This window comes from Musa acuminata, chromosome BXJ3-6 (genome assembly GCF_036884655.1).
Source record: "Musa acuminata AAA Group cultivar baxijiao chromosome BXJ3-6, Cavendish_Baxijiao_AAA, whole genome shotgun sequence".
NCBI lineage: Eukaryota > Viridiplantae > Streptophyta > Magnoliopsida > Zingiberales > Musaceae > Musa > Musa acuminata.
Window position 1 is genome coordinate 12,295,758 of NC_088354.1, and position 17,329 is coordinate 12,313,086.

General features: G+C 40.2%; 2 protein-coding genes across 4 annotated transcripts; one reads left to right on the forward strand and one right to left on the reverse strand.

Moving 5' to 3' along the window:
• The first annotated feature begins 263 nt into the window (after nucleotides 1-263).
• On the forward strand, nucleotides 264-15,353 carry LOC135639692 (formin-like protein 5). 3 transcript variants are annotated; one of them, XR_010497009.1, is made up of 20 exons: nucleotides 264-616; nucleotides 972-1,675; nucleotides 1,756-1,971; nucleotides 2,052-4,291; nucleotides 4,838-4,961; nucleotides 5,512-5,583; nucleotides 6,688-6,786; nucleotides 7,011-7,052; nucleotides 8,282-8,362; nucleotides 8,510-8,560; nucleotides 8,635-8,716; nucleotides 8,897-8,991; nucleotides 11,167-11,238; nucleotides 11,326-11,442; nucleotides 12,267-12,335; nucleotides 12,411-12,477; nucleotides 13,846-13,991; nucleotides 14,080-14,394; nucleotides 14,616-14,695; nucleotides 15,214-15,353. XR_010497009.1 is itself a non-coding variant. In XM_065153556.1 (18 exons), the coding sequence occupies exons 1-18, from the start codon at nucleotides 544-546 to the stop codon at nucleotides 14,119-14,121; spliced, it is 4,392 nt and encodes a 1,463-aa protein (XP_065009628.1). In that variant the 5' UTR covers nucleotides 264-543; the 3' UTR covers nucleotides 14,122-14,572. The 3 variants fall into 3 exon arrangements, 1 of the variants encoding a protein (XP_065009628.1); XM_065153556.1 differs by lacking the exons at nucleotides 14,616-14,695; nucleotides 15,214-15,353 and having other exon boundaries at nucleotides 14,080-14,572; XR_010497010.1 differs by lacking the exons at nucleotides 14,080-14,394; nucleotides 14,616-14,695; nucleotides 15,214-15,353 and having other exon boundaries at nucleotides 12,298-12,335; nucleotides 13,846-13,916.
• LOC103988010 (uncharacterized) lies at nucleotides 14,628-16,345 on the reverse strand. Its single transcript, XM_018827808.2, has 3 exons — nucleotides 15,032-16,345; nucleotides 14,918-14,947; nucleotides 14,628-14,729 (listed from the first exon to the last, which is right to left on the reverse strand). Exon 1 carries the CDS (start codon nucleotides 16,206-16,208, stop codon nucleotides 15,210-15,212), a length of 999 nt encoding a protein of 332 aa, XP_018683353.1. The 5' UTR covers nucleotides 16,209-16,345; the 3' UTR covers nucleotides 14,628-14,729; nucleotides 14,918-14,947; nucleotides 15,032-15,209.
• Nucleotides 16,346-17,329: the final 984 nt, after the last annotated feature.

A 17,329-nucleotide genomic window follows, 5' to 3' on the forward strand; every position in this document is an offset into this window, starting at 1 on the left:
ATTAATAAATCAGTTAATTACTTGGAAAAGTCCGAGCTCCAGCCTAACCGCCACGTGTCAATCCCGCCTCGCGTTGGAGATCAATCGAGCGGACGCATGAAGTTAGGTATACGCGAAAGCAAAATCGTCCGTCCGTTGGGAAACTCTGACTGATCTCGATCGTTCATTTCACCACGATGCGTTAAGCCTCCCCTGATGTGGCAACCTTCCCGCTTCCGCTTTCCCCCCCAAACCCACATTACGAATCGATTAGAGTAAAGGAAGGATTAAGAAAGAATCAAACACCCACTTCTGCTTTCCACTCTCTCTTCCTTCACTTGCTTTCTTTCTCTCGTCTCGCGCGGACGCGAAACCCTCGCGATCGATCTCCGTCCGCCGTGAAAGGGTCTTGGTCTTTTGTGGGGAGCTTGGTCCGTTGGTCGTTCTTGAACTGCCACCAGCAGGATTCAGCTTGGAGTGGAGAGGGGCCGGTTCGATCGGTGGGCGGTCGAGAGTTCGGGTTTAGGCCGGGTGCCGGAAGCGGGGTGGCGCTGCCGGTGACGGATGGCGCTGTTCAAGAGGCTGTTCTTCCGGAAGCCGCCCGATCGGCTGCTGGAGATTGCCGAACGCGTTTACGGTAGTGCTCTTCTATATGTACCCATCGTCGAGCATTGATTTTGTGGAATGACTGGGTTCTTTACGGTTTTGATTTATTTTCCCTCTTATCTTGAGGTGGAGTGTGGTGACTTTTGGTGGGTTTGTTCTTGGAAATGTGTTTGGAGGATCTTGGAAATTTTTGGTGTTGAATTTTGTGGTCTTGGCTGATCTTGTAGCCGTTGAACGGCGATTTTGTTTTCCGTTTCTCCCGGCTGGAGGTTCTTGATCTTCGATTCGCCCGTTATGTGAACGTTCCGCGGGATTTGTGTCAAAACACAGAAGGTCTTTTCCTTTATGATTCGTGCTTCTGATTCTTGGGTGAATTGTTTCTGCAGTGTTTGACTGCTGTTTCTCGACTGAAACCACGGGAGAATGTGAGTACAAGAACTATATGGGTGGGGCATTTGCCCAACTGCAGGGCTATCACCCGGATGCTTCCTTCATGGTTTGTAATTTCAGAGAAAGAGATAAGAGGAGCCAAATTTCAGACATTTTGTCGGAGTATGATATCATGGTCATGGACTACCCGCTGCAGTCCAAGGGATGTCCTTTGCTCCCTTTGGTGATGATCCACCATTTCCTGAAGTCAAGCGAGAGCTGGCTGTCAATGGAAGGGCTACATAATGTATTGCTGATGCACTGTGAGCGGGAAGGTTGGCTGGTCCTTGCCTTCATGCTTGCTAGCTTACTCCTTTACGGGAAGCAGTACACTGGGGAACAAAAGACTCTTGAAATGGTGTACAAGCAAGCTCCTAAGGAATTCCTTCATCTTTTGTCCCCCTTGAACCCTCAACCTTCTCATCTTAGATACCTTCAATACATATCCAGACGAGGTAGCATGTCAGATTGGCCTCCACGAGAAACCACTTTCACCTTGGAATGCCTGATTATCAAAGCCATTCCCAGGTTTGATCGCGAAGGTGGCTGTAGGCCAATGGTTCGCATATACCGGCAAGACCATTTGACACCCACAAGCAGTAGTCCAAAGATGCTTTTCGCAACACCAAGGACCAAGAAGCACATTCATCATTATAGACAGGTATTGCATATGCCCATTGTTTCATTAGTTATCTTATCTAGTTATACATTTTTGGTATTTAACTATCACTGCACGCTCAGGCTGTAACAACAAAAATTAATGCTTGTTGCTGCGTTCAAGGAGATATTGTCATCGAATGCCTGCATCTGGACGAAGATCTGGAACATGAGGAAATGATGTTCAGAGTCATGTTTAACACAGCATTTGTCCAATCTAATATTTTGGCATTGACACGTGATGAAATTGATCTTGTATGGAGTGCGAAGGATCATTTCCCAAAGGACTTCAAAATCGAGGTTGGTTTCTGTTTCCTAGAGTACAACTATTTTGTTTCTCACAGGTTTGAAATTAAATATCAAATTCATGTCCCAACCAGGTTGTCTTTTCAAACTCTGATGCTTCCATATCTGATACAAGCACAGAAATGGTCGTTGAAGGGAGGAAAGAGACACAATGTGTTTCCAAAGAAGCAGCTGAGTTTTTTGAGGCAGAAGCATTTAGCAGTTCAGATTGGCATGACATAAAAAGAGATCCTTATTTCCAGATCCATGATGCCAAAAGAGATCCTGGAAGGAGTCCTAAGGACGAAAATTATATTTTGTCAGAGGGAGCAAGGTGCAAATTGGAAATGAGTAATTCTGACGAGGTCTCAAAGAGTATGATCACCCAAAATTTTGCCGATGTGGAAAAAATAGGTGTCAACTCAGAATTTCCTGGTATGCTCGGTCAAGCTGAGATTATTTGTGAAACTAGCAATTTCAAACATGATAAGGAGATTGTTGCTGAAAGATTAGTTGATTTGGACATTGTGGTTCCAATTGAAGACAAGATGATTGTAGAGAGAAGCACACCCCCTCAGCAAAGGAATGGCACATCAACTTCAGAAGCTGAAGAGAAGATTGCTTTAGAGAACAGCGATTTTAATCAAGAGAGAGTAGGTGACATCAAGGTGTCAGCTATTCCAGAGAATATGAGTCACAAGTTAGAAGCTCCATCTATGGCAGGTATGCTAAAGCAGGAAAGTTCTATAAAGAGGTCTGCTGCAAGGTATGATGAGCCCAGTTCAGAGACATCGTGTTGTGGTAGACATACAGGCTCTTTAGTTATAGGAGATGAGGTAGAACCACGGGATAAGAATCGTTTGGAAACTCTGGGTATTGGATTCCAAACAATGAGTGGATTACCTACCACTAGCACAAAACCTAAGGTAAATGATGAAATGTCTGTGCTTGCAGACTACATGGTTGCATGTGAGGAGAAGAATATAATAGAAGTGAGCAATTACCAACATGAATTAAAGGACATTGTTGTTCTAGCTGTTGAAGATGATACAACTGAAATGTGTGATATCAAGCATGATTCAGCTCACATTGTTACAGATAAGATGATAAATTTGCATGATATACATTGTGAGTCAGAAGCACAAGCTCTGAAAGTAAAGGCTGAAAGCATATTAGAGCAAAGAGAGTGTAAACCTAACCCAGAGATTACTGTTAACAGGAAAAAGTTCATTCTGGTTGACAAGGCTCATAATCCAGGGAACCAGGATATAGAAAACAAAGGGAAGTTCAAGATGGAAATGCATGTGGGGAAAGATAATACAGAGAATGGTGTTTCTGAAAGTGAGATAGATCTGAAGGTTGTCAGTCAGAAAGCACTATATGATGGTCAAATGCTGACGCCTAAAGAGTCTCCGTGTACAATTTCAAAGAAAATACCAACATGTATAAGACTGTCTGATTCCGGTGTAATAAAAACAAGGATTAAACAACAAGAAAGTGTCGGATATGGTCTGCCTCCTCTTTCACCAGCTATACTTTCATGTTCATTTGCTAAAGGCCCGTCTTGTCCACCTATGCTCTTAGGAGAATCTACCAAAGGCCTACCACTCCTCGATTCCCATGTGATCTCAGGAGCTTCTGTCAAAAGTGCAGCTCTGCCTCCTCCTCCACCATCACCACCCTTATGTCCTAAAGCCAATATGAAAGGTGCTCTTCTGCCACAACCACCTTCTGCTCCACCTCACGCCAAAAATTTGTTACCTCCTCCTTTGTTGCTACCAAATCGAGGAGGAAGAACTCAAGGTCCACCACCTTCACCTCCACCTCCATCTCCTCTTGACCAAAATGTTGGTGTATATATTCCTCATCCTCCTCATTCAGCAATATCTGTTAAATGCTTTTCAATGATGCCTCCTGCTCCACCACTAGAGCCATTGCTAAATTCTCACTCAAATGCATCAAAACCCCCAGAAGGTGCTGCCCCTATCCTGTCTCCACCTCCATCTGCAACTCATGGAGGAGCTCGACCTCCACTACGTGCTCCAGGAGCACATGGTGGCGCTCCTCCTCCTCCACCACCTCCTAGAGCTCGTACTCCTAAACAGCGAGCCTCTCCTCATGTAAGACGACTTCCTTCTTCTACTGTGTCAGCTATGCCTGTTTCTCAGGTTGATGCTAGAGGTATATCACCTAGGCATGGACTCATATGTCCAACAAGTTCAGTGAGTTCAGCACCTTGTAGGTCATCACTGAAGCCATTGCACTGGGTGAAAGTAACAAGAGCAGTTCAAGGAAGCATATGGGCAGAACTTCAAAAATCTGAGGATGCTTCAAAGTAATTATTTGTCTATTCTTTCTCTTTCTAACATCTAACACTTTTGGTCCCCTAAGAACCTGAAGGATAGTACTTATGGTATTTTTTTCCATGTGCTTTTTGGATTTGTCAATGGCTGATACATTTATGTGAGTTTCACACCAAACAGCTTCCTCTGTAATGTATGCTTGCCACTATATTAGATGGCTACTGTCTTGTACTGATGTTGCTTGCTTCTTATTGCTTTAGATGTTGAGTACTCTCCTATTTTTTCAAAGAAAAAAAGGTGGAATTTTATCAGGTATTTCTGTTTACAATATATGAAAGGAAAGAAAGCTCAGTAACCTGAGATGCAGTGAAACAAAAGAAATAAAGGAGAAAATCACAGAATAAGTAAAGTTTTTTTTATAATTCACAAATAAAAACTGTAGAACCATCAACAATAACATCATTCCAGAAAACACGACACAACCATAAGATAATTAGTCCTTGTAATGAACAACCACTGTAACCTATGATAGTCTGCCTATTGCTCCCTATTCTTATAAATTAACATTTTGCATGCAGTGCTTCAGAATTTGATGTATCTGAACTTGAAAGACTCTTCCCAGCAGTGGTACCCAAAAATGATATCTCTAAAACTGAGGGTCGTCATAAATTTCTTGGATTGAAACCTGACAAAGTTCGCTTGGTAAGATATGAGGGCCTTAATTTTTGTTATACATCATAACAATGTTGGTAGCTTCAGTCTAAATGCAGCACTATCAATAGTTCACCTGGTTTTTGATTGACTGCTCTCTTGTTCATTGATATTTATTTAGGTGTAGATCATAGAAACGAAATCTAGTCGATTCAGGTGTATCATAGCTAAGGGTCGTTATTCTGTGTCACTATTAGCTAAGAAAATGTGGAGCTCTTTTCAAGCAACAACTAAATGTTCTCATTTGTTCCTGAAATATTTTTATTTTTGATTCAATGGTTAAAGTGTATAAGACGGCGCTGGCCGATTTACAAGCAATGCTAATAGCTTATAAGGAAAATGCTAACAGTATATATAAACATGGCTATGTATAAATGAGGGGCTGAAGTTTCAGACAAAATTGTCTTTTACATGTAGTTCTTGTTATGTACTACGGTACACAACATTGTGAATCAAAAATAGGTTTCAATAACTGCAAGTGCATGCATGTTTTCTTCTTCAGCTTTTAGCTACTGAACTTTTCTCTCAACTCTTTTAATAGATTGACTTAAGGCGGGCTAACAACACTGAAATCATGCTGACAAAAGTCAAGATTCCACTTTCTGATTTGGTGGTAAGCATATTTTTTTGTCTGGAATATAATCTTGATCTTGCTTTAGGTATGGTTTAATTATCTTTAGCTGTGAGTTCTAAACACATGGAGATCTTTTAATTCCATTTTATGGAGTGATAAAATGATTAGTTGCATGATCACGTCTTTCAAAAGCTTAAGCTGATAAGAAATGACCCTAACACATAAACTATAACATCCATCTCAGGAGCAAGCCAGAATCCGGATAAACACTTGACACATGAACCTAAGTGTAAGATTACAGCTTGAGCCAAAGACCACCAGGCTTTGCACAAAATTCCGTATATGGGTCAAAAATAAAATTAGGAGGTACGATCAAATATCAGTCATACGACCTGCTTTGATATGGTGATAAAATGATAAGTTGGGAGACCACTTTTTCCAAACATTAAATGTAACTTTAACATGAGAAAGTGTTTTTTTGAATGTAATTCTGGGTTTGTACTAGTTTGTACAAATGGCTTAGCTTTCGTTTCTCTTTAAGAAACAACTATACTCTTAGTTCCACAAAATATATGGGTCAAAACTGAAATTTGAACTTCAGTTCATATTATTTTCTTCTTTTTAATTTGCCAAAGAGCTTCATATAAATACTTATGTTGGTTCTACACTTTGGCTGCTGGAAGTGTCTACTGTCCAGTGTATTCTACAACTATTTGTTATATATAGTATACTAAAATAGTTGGAAAGAGAAATCAGAAGAATCATTAACTGTGTGTTTAATTGGGAATGATCATATTAGAAATTAAAATACAGGCAATACATTAATCAAGATTTTTTTATGTTATTTCATTATCCAGAGTTGCACTAAGTTATTTATCTTTCAAAAGGTAGTCATGGACAGCATGTGTATTTACTAATGTGCATCAACATGGTGATATGTGTTGCACACAACACACAACTTATATGTATAGGCATACAACATGTGTTTAATTTCCCTCATGCATGCATAAAGTCGAGGGAACATCTACTTATAATGATTCAGGTCATGAGCACAAATTTACTCTCAAAACTAAGCCATTCATAATTGAAAAATACTAGTTTTGTTTTCTTCAATTTGAAAATTAATGGTTAAATGTTACCCAGAGTGCTGCTCTTGCAATGGATGATTCTATTTTAGATGTGGATCAAGTGGAAAATATGATCAAATTTTGTCCAACCAAAGAGGAAATGGAGCTGCTGAAGGTGCGTCTTGTTAATACCCCTTTTCCTAATAATCTATATATGTTAATATGATAAAGTATAAATGTAACCTGAAAAATTTCAAATGCAGTCCTATAGAGGATATAAGTGCAAGAATATAGTTTTAGGAATTTTATACTTAAGAGGTAAACTTCAGATTTCATAGTTCTAAAGACTGCACCTTGTTTTGTCACTAAAATTTTCCTTTTCTGTTTTATGGTTTTTAGGGGTACACTGGAGACAAGGACCAGCTTGGTAAATGTGAGCAGGTACATTATACTTCACTAAGTGATCTGATATCTCCAGGGATATTCTGCTATAATAATTTATTTTAAGAATGGAATGGTGACCAAGATTTGAATATTGGCTTTGGGTCATTTATATGGGTTTTAAATCCCAGAATCCTGTTGTGATTAAAAATAGGGAGCATTTTGGTGTTTATAAAAGTAAAATTAGAGTGTAAAGTAGTGCGACATTTTTCATGCCTCATTTGGTTTTGTACCTAAAATCAGCTTGTTTATCCAATAGTGATATGCATAAACAATAATACAGTTCTTCTTGCTACTTTAAGTTTTATCACATGGAAGGCTCACCTGATGATATGAGATCGAAAAATAAATCAGGACATTTAATTAGCCTGCCAAACACTGTAAAGCCACTATAGTAAGTTTGATGCTTGTGTTGTTAATACATGGTCAACCACTGAATTGACAAGCTATATATTATTATGGGAGTAGGTGGAGCTGAAATTGCTACTAATTGCTCTATTTTAGTGTTTTATAAGCAGGCAATTCAATTGTTTGCCCACATGTTCCATTTTTGTGGGTTCTGGAATCATCTGGTACAACCTATTCGTTATAGATTGTACAGACCCATGTTAATGGTTTTTCAAATAATCAAGTTGTTACATTATTTTACACTTGAGTTTAATTTTTGTGCTACTATATATACTCTTAAGGGACAAAATGAAGCTCCAAAACTTGGTCTTTCAGTGCATCATGGTCCTGTTTTCACATATATCCATAGATGTGCCACCTGAGCATTGGGATTATTCCTATAATATATCCTTATCTACCTTCAGTCATGTTACAGTTGAAACCAAATTAACCAGGAAATCTTTCTGGAGTCTAATGTCTGTTTGCTGCAGTTTATCCTCGACTGAGACGACATTACATGAGAAACTAATGTCTGTGCAATATTCTGGCCCAAGTAATTTAAATTGCTTTTCTTTAGTTTCAATTTTAAACTCAGTCTTTTTTATCCATGTTTTATGTATTTGCCTTGATTTTGATAAATAAATGAGCTGAAGTAGCAGACAGACACCTTAATATATGAAAAGTCTTGTAAAGCTTATTTACGGATTTTCTGTGAGATTGGTGACATATTAGAACTATTCTGCTATTGTTAATTTACTGTGTCTGTTCTTTCTAATTATTCAACTTTTTTATATTATTAAAGACAATTATTTTACTTTTATACCACTTGGTGTTCACTGCAGTATTTTCTAGAGTTGATGAAAGTTCCACGTGTGGAGTCGAAACTAAGAGTTTTTTCTTTCAAGATTCAGTTTGGCTCACAGGTCACGGCATGTTTCTATTGTTACATTTATCGAAAATTAATGATAGGCTGTTATATTTATCATGAAAATTAATGACAGTCTGTTACATTTATCGTGAAAATTAATGGCAGGCTCTGATCGTATTCCTTTTTTGCCTTTTTCCTCCAGGTTTTGGATATTAGAAAGAGTTTAAACACTATAGACTCTGTTTGTGAACAGGTACATCATGAGAAATAGCATTTATCATCTTAATCACTATGTTTACAGTGGTTACATTAGGTATGGCGTGTCAGGTTTGCAGTTCTGCCAAATTAAAGGAGATAATGAAGAAAATTCTGTACCTTGGAAATACATTAAACCAAGGAACTGCAAGAGGTAGCTTTATTTTCATGTACTCTTGATATTATCTATTCATCATTCTTGTTTATTTCTGGAACATTTATGGATGGTCTAATAAATAGAGATGATCCAATTCTTTGTCGAATTGATTAGGTTTGCTACATTCCACTTTTTAGTTGTTTTCAGTTTGAAATAGCATTTTATCTAATTTTACAGGCTCAGCTATTGGTTTCCACCTGGACAGTCTTCTAAAACTTACTGATACTCGTTCCACCAACAATAAGATGACACTGATGCATTATTTATGCAAGGTATGACTACATTTACTTTATCATATGCATTATGCAAGGGTCCTGTCAGCTAAATCAGTTACATTCTAATGTTTAGCTTGAAAGTGTGACAATCTAATTGATTCAAACTTCATACTAGAGGACTTTAGGAGTGAAGTGAGCATATAACCTGAAAGGAGGGAATGCATACTTAGAAATGTCAGCTAACAATCTTTTATACATATATTAAGTGTCAACATGGAATACTGATCGAACACCAAGTACTTAAATTATTAGGGGAGTGTTGTAACATATAAAACATGTGATCGTCATTAATAGGCATAGGTGGATCAGGAGGTCCATGCAGGACCAAGCATACACTAACTCTTTTACTTTAGTTTTAATTGTTGGTGTGCCATTTTGAACAAGAAATTATATAAAACCACTAATTGATTTTGAAAACAAAGATAGAACTAAACTGGATTAAAAATTTCAAGCTATCCAACAATAACATAATGAGACATTTCTAGATATTCCATGAGTTCAATCTCGTGAACTTATAAAACAAATTGTAAGTATTTCATGGTGAAATTAGTTGAGCTAGTTCTCATTCCAAGATGTGTGTATAATTGAAATGAGTGGACTTAGCATTGCATGCACCTGTAGAGCTATTATCATGAGGCTAATTAGAATCATATGTTATGTTTTGTACTAGGATAAGGTTCTGTAACCAAAGTTCTGACCCAAAAACTAACCTATGTGGTTCTCTTGGAAACCCGATATATAACACCCTAGTTTGGTCTCAAATTGGATATGGAAGGACCATTCTATTGGTTTATAGGTTAAATGACTCTATTGGAACATTTTGTACCAGTGGTTCAGGTTCATCAAGTTAAAGGATCAATAATACCATTCAATCAAGTCATAGTAAATGGTATAAAAGCATAACTAGGAAGCTTGGTGAGGCACCAAGTAGGGATGACTACCTATAACCTACGTATATAGCTGGAAACACATCATTAAGTGGAGCCACTATTAAACTGAATATCATATGTCAAGCTAGAGCATTACTGGGCGATGATTTAGGCTTTGACAAGGACACCAAACCTTTAGTATGGGGAGTTTATAATACTCTGTTTTAGTCTCATATTAGATGTGAGAGAAGAATTGAATTAATTTAGAGGTGGATGGATCTAATATCATCAAACTGGGCTAAGATGAATCAATTTATAGAGGTAGTTTAGGCTCATCAAGTTAATGTGGCAATTATCCAATCAGACCTCATTTTAACATGATATGTTGGCCCGCAGGTCACATCATACTAACCACACTGGGTTAAAAAGGGTTTTGATAAGTGGGATGAACATGGTCTTAAGAATGGTTGACCTTAAGAGCAAAATTGATGACTGGCAACAGGATACAACGGTGTGGTGATTTTCTTTCTCCTTATTTCTGTAGGATCTTGTGTTACTCCAAGTCTATAACTATGCTAAAATGATCAAGATTGAATAGCTTTGTACTATGTACTTTTGATTAATTGGAAGGAATGTATTTAAATTATTTTTAGGCAGTGTTAAATATTGAGAAAGAAAAGGCTGAAGTTCTGTGTTGTGATTTTCTTTCTCCTTTATTTCTGTAGGATCTTGTGTTACTCCAAGTCTATAACTATGCTAAAATGATCAAGATTGAATAGCTTTGTACTATGTACTTTTGATTAATCGGAAGGAATGTTTTTAAATTATTTTTAGGCAGTGTTAAATATTGAGAAAGAAAAGGCTGAAGTTCTGTGTTTCTTAGGCATTTAATTACTATAGGGGACAATTTTAAATGGCAGAAAAAGAAAAGTTGTATCCAATATCGATCCTCTTTCTTTTTCAGCTTACAAACTTTAAAAATTTTCTGGACTCCAGAAATGACTGTTACTGCCCATAAATGATCAAGGAAAATTTAAGGTTTTATTCATGCACAAATAATAGGCTCTTTAAACATGACTCACTTTTTAGTAATTGAAGTAAATTAGACAATCATCAGTGAATGGACAATGTTGCTGTATATACTATATACCATTTTAGGGTTACTATATAATTAAAAGCTCAGTCAATCAGGTTTGAAATCATTAAGTTCTACTTGCATCCGTTTATCTTTTGATACAAAATGTTCTTGGCTCTAAGAATTCTTTTATACAATCTCATTGAATTTTTGTTGCAACAAAATCAGGCACTTGCTATCAAGTCCCCACATCTTCTGGATTTTCATGAGGATATTACAAGTTTGGAAGCTGCATCTAAGGTTTCAGTCAGTTAACTACCATTATTTGCAATATGGAAACTGAGCATCATGCAGTTTATAGGTTTTTCTGAAACAAATTTTATGCAGATACAACTGAAATATTTGGCTGAAGAAATGCAGGCCGTAGTCAAAGGGTTGGAGAAGGTCGGGTTTGAGCTGCAAGCTTCTGAAAATGATGGCCCTATATCTGAAGTATTTCTAAAGGTTCAGCATCTGTCTATCCTTCAAAGTAACACACATGCCATTTGCTCAAAGGCTTCCAAATGTCTAAAAATATGTCTTTCCTATTAAGCGTTGTTAGGTCTTGCCTAAGGTTCGTTGTACCGCTAGATATGGGCAGTACAGTACATACTGGTCTAATAGAGGACCGATATGGGTGGTGCATACTGATCTATCAATACGCCCTACTATAACATGTGTTAGTACACAAGTACATATCGTACCAACGAACGGGCGGTACATCAGTACAAACTAGTAAAGCAAACCATGGTCTTGTTCTCTCTATTTGTTTGATAACATGTTTGGAGGCATGAGTCAATGATTATATTACATCTGCCAATTAAACCCGGCTGATTTTTGTTGCTTGACTGTTTGCCACTGCTAAGCATTGCCCACTAAGATGAAGTATAAAATGTTAAGCTTTCTCTTGTGGTCTATAACAACACCATCATCTTGTTCTAAACTTCAAGGATGGTGGTTCAGTTTGAATTAGGAATACCTAGCTTGGAGGAAAATAAAATTTAATGGTAGCAGTAATGCTTGGGAGTAATAGGGGATGATCTCATTTGAAATATGGACTTGGCTCAATGGCCTTAATGAAGCTACTTTAGGAAAATGATTAAACTTCACTGTAATGCCTGGTATCAGCACTTGCAACCCATGAATATTGGTATTAATCTGCCATATTCTTCTGTGAAGAGATTTTGCTCGTAACTGTTGACTGATCTATGTTTGCTAAAATCTTGCCCTATTTTACATCAGTTCATTTTCTTATTTTTATAGCTGAAATTATGTTATCAAATTATCAGACCCTGAAGGAGTTTACTGCTGTTGCTGCAGCTGAAGTACAATCCTTAACAATGCTTTATACTGAAGTGGTAGGTCACCAGTTAGTAGTGTAACTCGTGAATGCTGTCTTAGTTTCAAGTAACACTTGTTCTTATCCATTACAGGGTAGAAAAGCAGATGCCCTTGCCTTATACTTTGGCGAAGATCCTGCACAATGTTCTTTTGAACAAGGTCAGTTTTCACTACTTGGTCAAATAAATTTCTTTTCATGGTAACTTTGGTGGCTGATTTCTGTTAAACAACTCCATCTATTTGTAAGCATGCCCTGCATATTTCCATGTTGCTTTCCTGCTTATTCATGGAAAAGGCGGTTGGACAATCCTTTTCAGTATTGCAAATTTAAATGATGAAATGGTCTGATGATCAACTTCTCCTTCGATGGGAGATAGGAACTCCCATTGTTGTTATTTTGGTGGTATGATATTGGATCATTCTTTAGACTCCTGCAGTGGTAGATTTGCTTACCTCTTCTCTGTTGAGATGTCACTAAAGAACCTATAATAATTCCACAGGCACAAACTGCTGATTCAATGTAAAGAAAAGAAAAAAAAAAAAAGCAGTATCTCTTGTACGTGTGGCTGTCTATCATTTCATGATCAGCTTTCTTAGTTGTTAAAATTTGTTTGAAGCCTTAATCTCTCTCTTACCCTGGAGTAAGTAGATGTCTCAGCATTATCTCTCTGAAATAGATAAGTAGGCTCAAGATATGACATGAAATGTGAAATCGATCTAGTCGCTAGAACACTCAAAAATAATGTTTTTATTTTCCTTCTATTCTTAATAAAAAAAATTATTTCTTGCTAGTGGTTGTTAAGTATGATTTCAGACACACACAACACACTTATATATATATATATTAATATATATGAGCAAAGAGAATGAATCTGTATTGCTAGTGTGATACAACACATATATTTTTATATATATGAGCAAAGAGAATGAATCTTTATGGCTAGTGTGATAAGAGGGAAGACACACAACAATATTCAGGAAAGCTATGACCTAACATCTCATGTTTGCATGGTGGGTTGGAAGGTTTGTTCCAACTGGCTGCTTCGTTTACTAGTGCATATGGGAGTTATTATCAGGAGCCTTCGATATTGACTGGTGGTGAAGAATGGGCATTTGTAGGTATATATCATGACTGGAATAAGTTTACATGGAGTGTTTGGAAGGGCTCAGAGGACATGAAACATGTCTAGAAAGTCTTGAATGGTGGTGAAGAATGGGCAATAGAAGTTAGGTATATATCGTGACTAGAATAAGTTAACATGGAGAGTTTGGAAGGGCTCAGAGGACATGAAAAGGCTAGGATGACGAGCCAATGTTTGGGAGAAACATCTACCAAGGACTCCACTGTTGAGTACTTTCTGTAGGAATTATTGTCCATGTTGTAAACTGCTATTTCTCTCTATGGCATGTGAAGGAATCCACAAAGCAATCAGCATGGATGATAAGTTCCTTATGCTACGGGAACTTTGTTTCTCAAGCGGAAGTTCTCAACCTGGAATTATAATTTCTGCCTTATTGTTAATGCAGTAGTGACTACTCTTCGGAATTTCATATCGTTATTTCGGCGGGCACATCAGGATAACTGCAAGCAGGCTGAGCTTGAGAAGAAAGCTGAGAAAGATTGGGGGATAGACAAGTCCAAATCTTCGACACCCAGGAGTAGAGCTGTCAAGGTATCTCATTGCTCCTCAACATATGCTTATTATCATTTCTGCTTTATGTTGTGATTTCAAATTTATCGAACCCCAATATTTCATGCAGGACACCAGAGAAACAAATCGAGGAGATAAAAATGTCAGATGACCATCCACCTGCTTATTGACTACTATTTTAATTAGCTTGTCCCAAATAATACTCCACCTCATGATATCCCTCCATTGTTGATGAGAAAAGAGTACTGCCTACCAGGCGACTCGGGTCAGGAATGATAGAACTGAACCCGAGATGCTGCATCAAACATGGCACCGGAATCATGATACGGGAGATCCCAGGATGGTGATCTACTTGTCTGGTAATCTTAATCTATTGTGTATCGAGGCGCTAAGTTTGTTGGTTGCTGGGTTCAGATGTCAACAGGTACCCCTGGTACTGAATGCCAAATCTCAGTTCCTGTAACTATGATTATGATACAGAGCTAACATGAGTTGGTATGATTCTTTTTGTAAAGTCATGATTGGTTCCGCTAAACAAGAACTCGTGTAAAAAATAAAAAAAATTGAAGATAAATATCTGTATAGGCATTTTCACTTGTACTACTGTAATCTAACAAAGCTTGAGGTTTCTGTTTTGCCTTACAGCTCCATTGATCAGCCTCATGAATGATGAACAGTGCTTGTCGAACACCAAATTGACTCAACAAAAGCGGCCATTAACATTTGTGAGTAATTGTTGCATTCTTTTTCCTCCAATCTCTGATAACACATCCTAGTGGTTAAAACATGCTTTGTGCAGTAAGATTATCTGATACATGAATGAATTATGTGGCTGGAAAACTAATCAATTTTGTATGAAGCATTGAATTGTTTAAACAAGCATATAGAAAGGAAGATGTATGTTACTAAATCCCAGAAAACATTCAGAGATGTAAGAGTTCACATACCTGTCATTCTTGATCATCAAATTTCTGTACCTGTGCACAATAAATTTCTTATAAATGACATGCAGCCGCTCATAATTGGTACTGCAATTGACAATGTATGAGTAAAGCTCTTACCCAAACCTGCAGAACTAACAGAATGACACTATAAACTTTTGGTGGCATTGTTTTGAGTGTAGAGAGGCTGCAATTTTGTTTTTGTTTTTGTTTTGTTTTCAGGTCTAATTGCATGCATCGACTTCTCTGTTTTGCCAGAAATAATGGTGAATACTTATTAGCTTTTGATTCTGTTCACTCAGCATCGGTCCACTTCGGGAGAAGCATTCTGCGTTCCTTTCAGAGCACGGCCATCCCCATCCAATTCTTCCATGACAGAGGACCTACAGGTGAAGTAGAACACTGCGCTCATCATTGAATCTATCAGTACAACAAAGGAGTACATGAAGACCAGAAGTGGCCCCTCCCACAGCCGTGACGACCCGTTTCCGTAGCTTAAGGTCTTCACTCGATGCTCGAATAGCCCCTCCACGAACGCCATCCCAATCGTCGACCCGAGGAACATCAGCAGCCCCGCCTGCGTCTGCCCCCTGATCAACCTCACCGACCTCAGCAACGCCAACAGCCCGGAGACCTCTTCCAAGACGGAGATCACGCTCGCGAGGTTGCAGACGATGATGGTGTGGGCGTATGCCATTGAGAAGGCGAGGACGGTGAGCAGTGCCGGGTACACGACGATCTCGGGCGGGTAGCCCAACGCGGCGAACGCCTTGCAGGCGAGCAGGAGGAGGGCGAGGAACAGGGCGAGGCAGGCGGAGATGGAGGCGCAGACCCAGAGGTAGGTGGAGATGAGGCGGCGCCAGGCGCGGCGCACGGCGGCGAAGAAGTCGGCGGGGCGGAATTTCTTGCCGGCGTAGGCGCAGGCGACGGAGTAGGCGACGGAGGTGCGGGCGAGGAGGAGGGCGGTGGCCAGGAGGGGGAAGCAGGCGGCGGCGGAGAGGAGGGTGGCAGCGAGGTGGCGGCAGAGTTGGAGGAGGGGGCGGGCGAGGGGGAGGCCGCTGGCGGCGGCGAGGAAGGCGAGGCGACGGGCGAGGGCGTCGGAGGCGGCAGGGGGGACGAGGACGGCGGAGAGGAGGGCGCTGGAGACGGGGCAGATGAGGATGACGAGTGTGGCCATGAAGGGGGAGGGCTCGGCGCGGAGGATCCGGACGGTCTCTCGCAGGATCTCCATTGCGCTCATCGGCGGCGCCACTCGCCATCCTTCGCCCCCTCCGCCACCGCTGCTGATGGCGTCCATTTGTATGTCTCTCCTCCTTTGGTCTCTTGAGGACTAAGAAGCGCCGTCAGACTTCACCGCAAGTGGTCACATTTATTATAAGCAAGGAGGAGGAGGATAAAGGAAGATGGAGATCACGTGGAAAGGGGGGGGGGGGGGGGGGGGGTGGGGGGGGGTGGGAAGGGGGGAGTGGGGAGAGGAGGAGGAGGCGCAGTGGAGAAGATGAAGAAGCATGAGAGAGAATAACGTGAAGATGCGGAAAAGGAGACGTGAGATGCGACCGATGTGGAAGCGAGAGAAAGAGTGTGTGCGAACACGCGCATCAAGACGGAGGAGAGCGATGAGAGAGAAGGCTTCGTTTCGATGCAGAAGAATACTACTACCGCTACCACTTGGCCGAGAACGTTGGCAGGGGACGTTTCGGGGGAGCGCTTGATGTCCGGTCGCGATGAGCAGATGATGATGATGATGATCCGAATCTCAACGTCACGGCATCGACTCTCTACATTTCACATATTACTTATGTATATAATTAATTAATTAATTCACCAAACCCCATGACATGGATGGAGCAAAGCGACTTCTCTACATATGCTTAAAAGGTTATTGAGGGAGAAAAGGAGAAGTGCCACAGCAACGTGAGAAAGCGGACTAATCTCTCTCTGCCTTCAATCATCTGACCAGAGGAAGTGGCCGATGGCGTCCTTCCTCTTCTGAGTAACGTCTCCGTTGGACGGCAGGCCATACTCCCTGAGCAGGAGATCGAGCTGCACCTCGTCCATGGACTCGTACTGCGCCTTGGTGTACCTGGGATAGTGCAGCGGCATCTTAAAGTACCCTGCGCTGTTGTGCCAGTGGCCCCTGCACTCCGGCGGCCTCGTCGCCTCCACAGATGGTTTCATGTCCAGCGTTGTCGACGCCACACCACTCTCTCTCTCTCTCTCTCTCTCTCTCTCTCTCTCTCGTGGTCTGCGACACGAAAAAAACAGGGTTCGGTCCGTGGGGGCTTTTATAGGGTGAGCGAGGAAAGGTGAGAGAGGGGCTGCTAATATAGGGAGTTGACGGAGGCCAGTGGTTTCATCGCTGTAGGAATCCAAGTGATCCGACGGTTCCTCTTTATCTCCAGAGGCTTCCCGGGACGG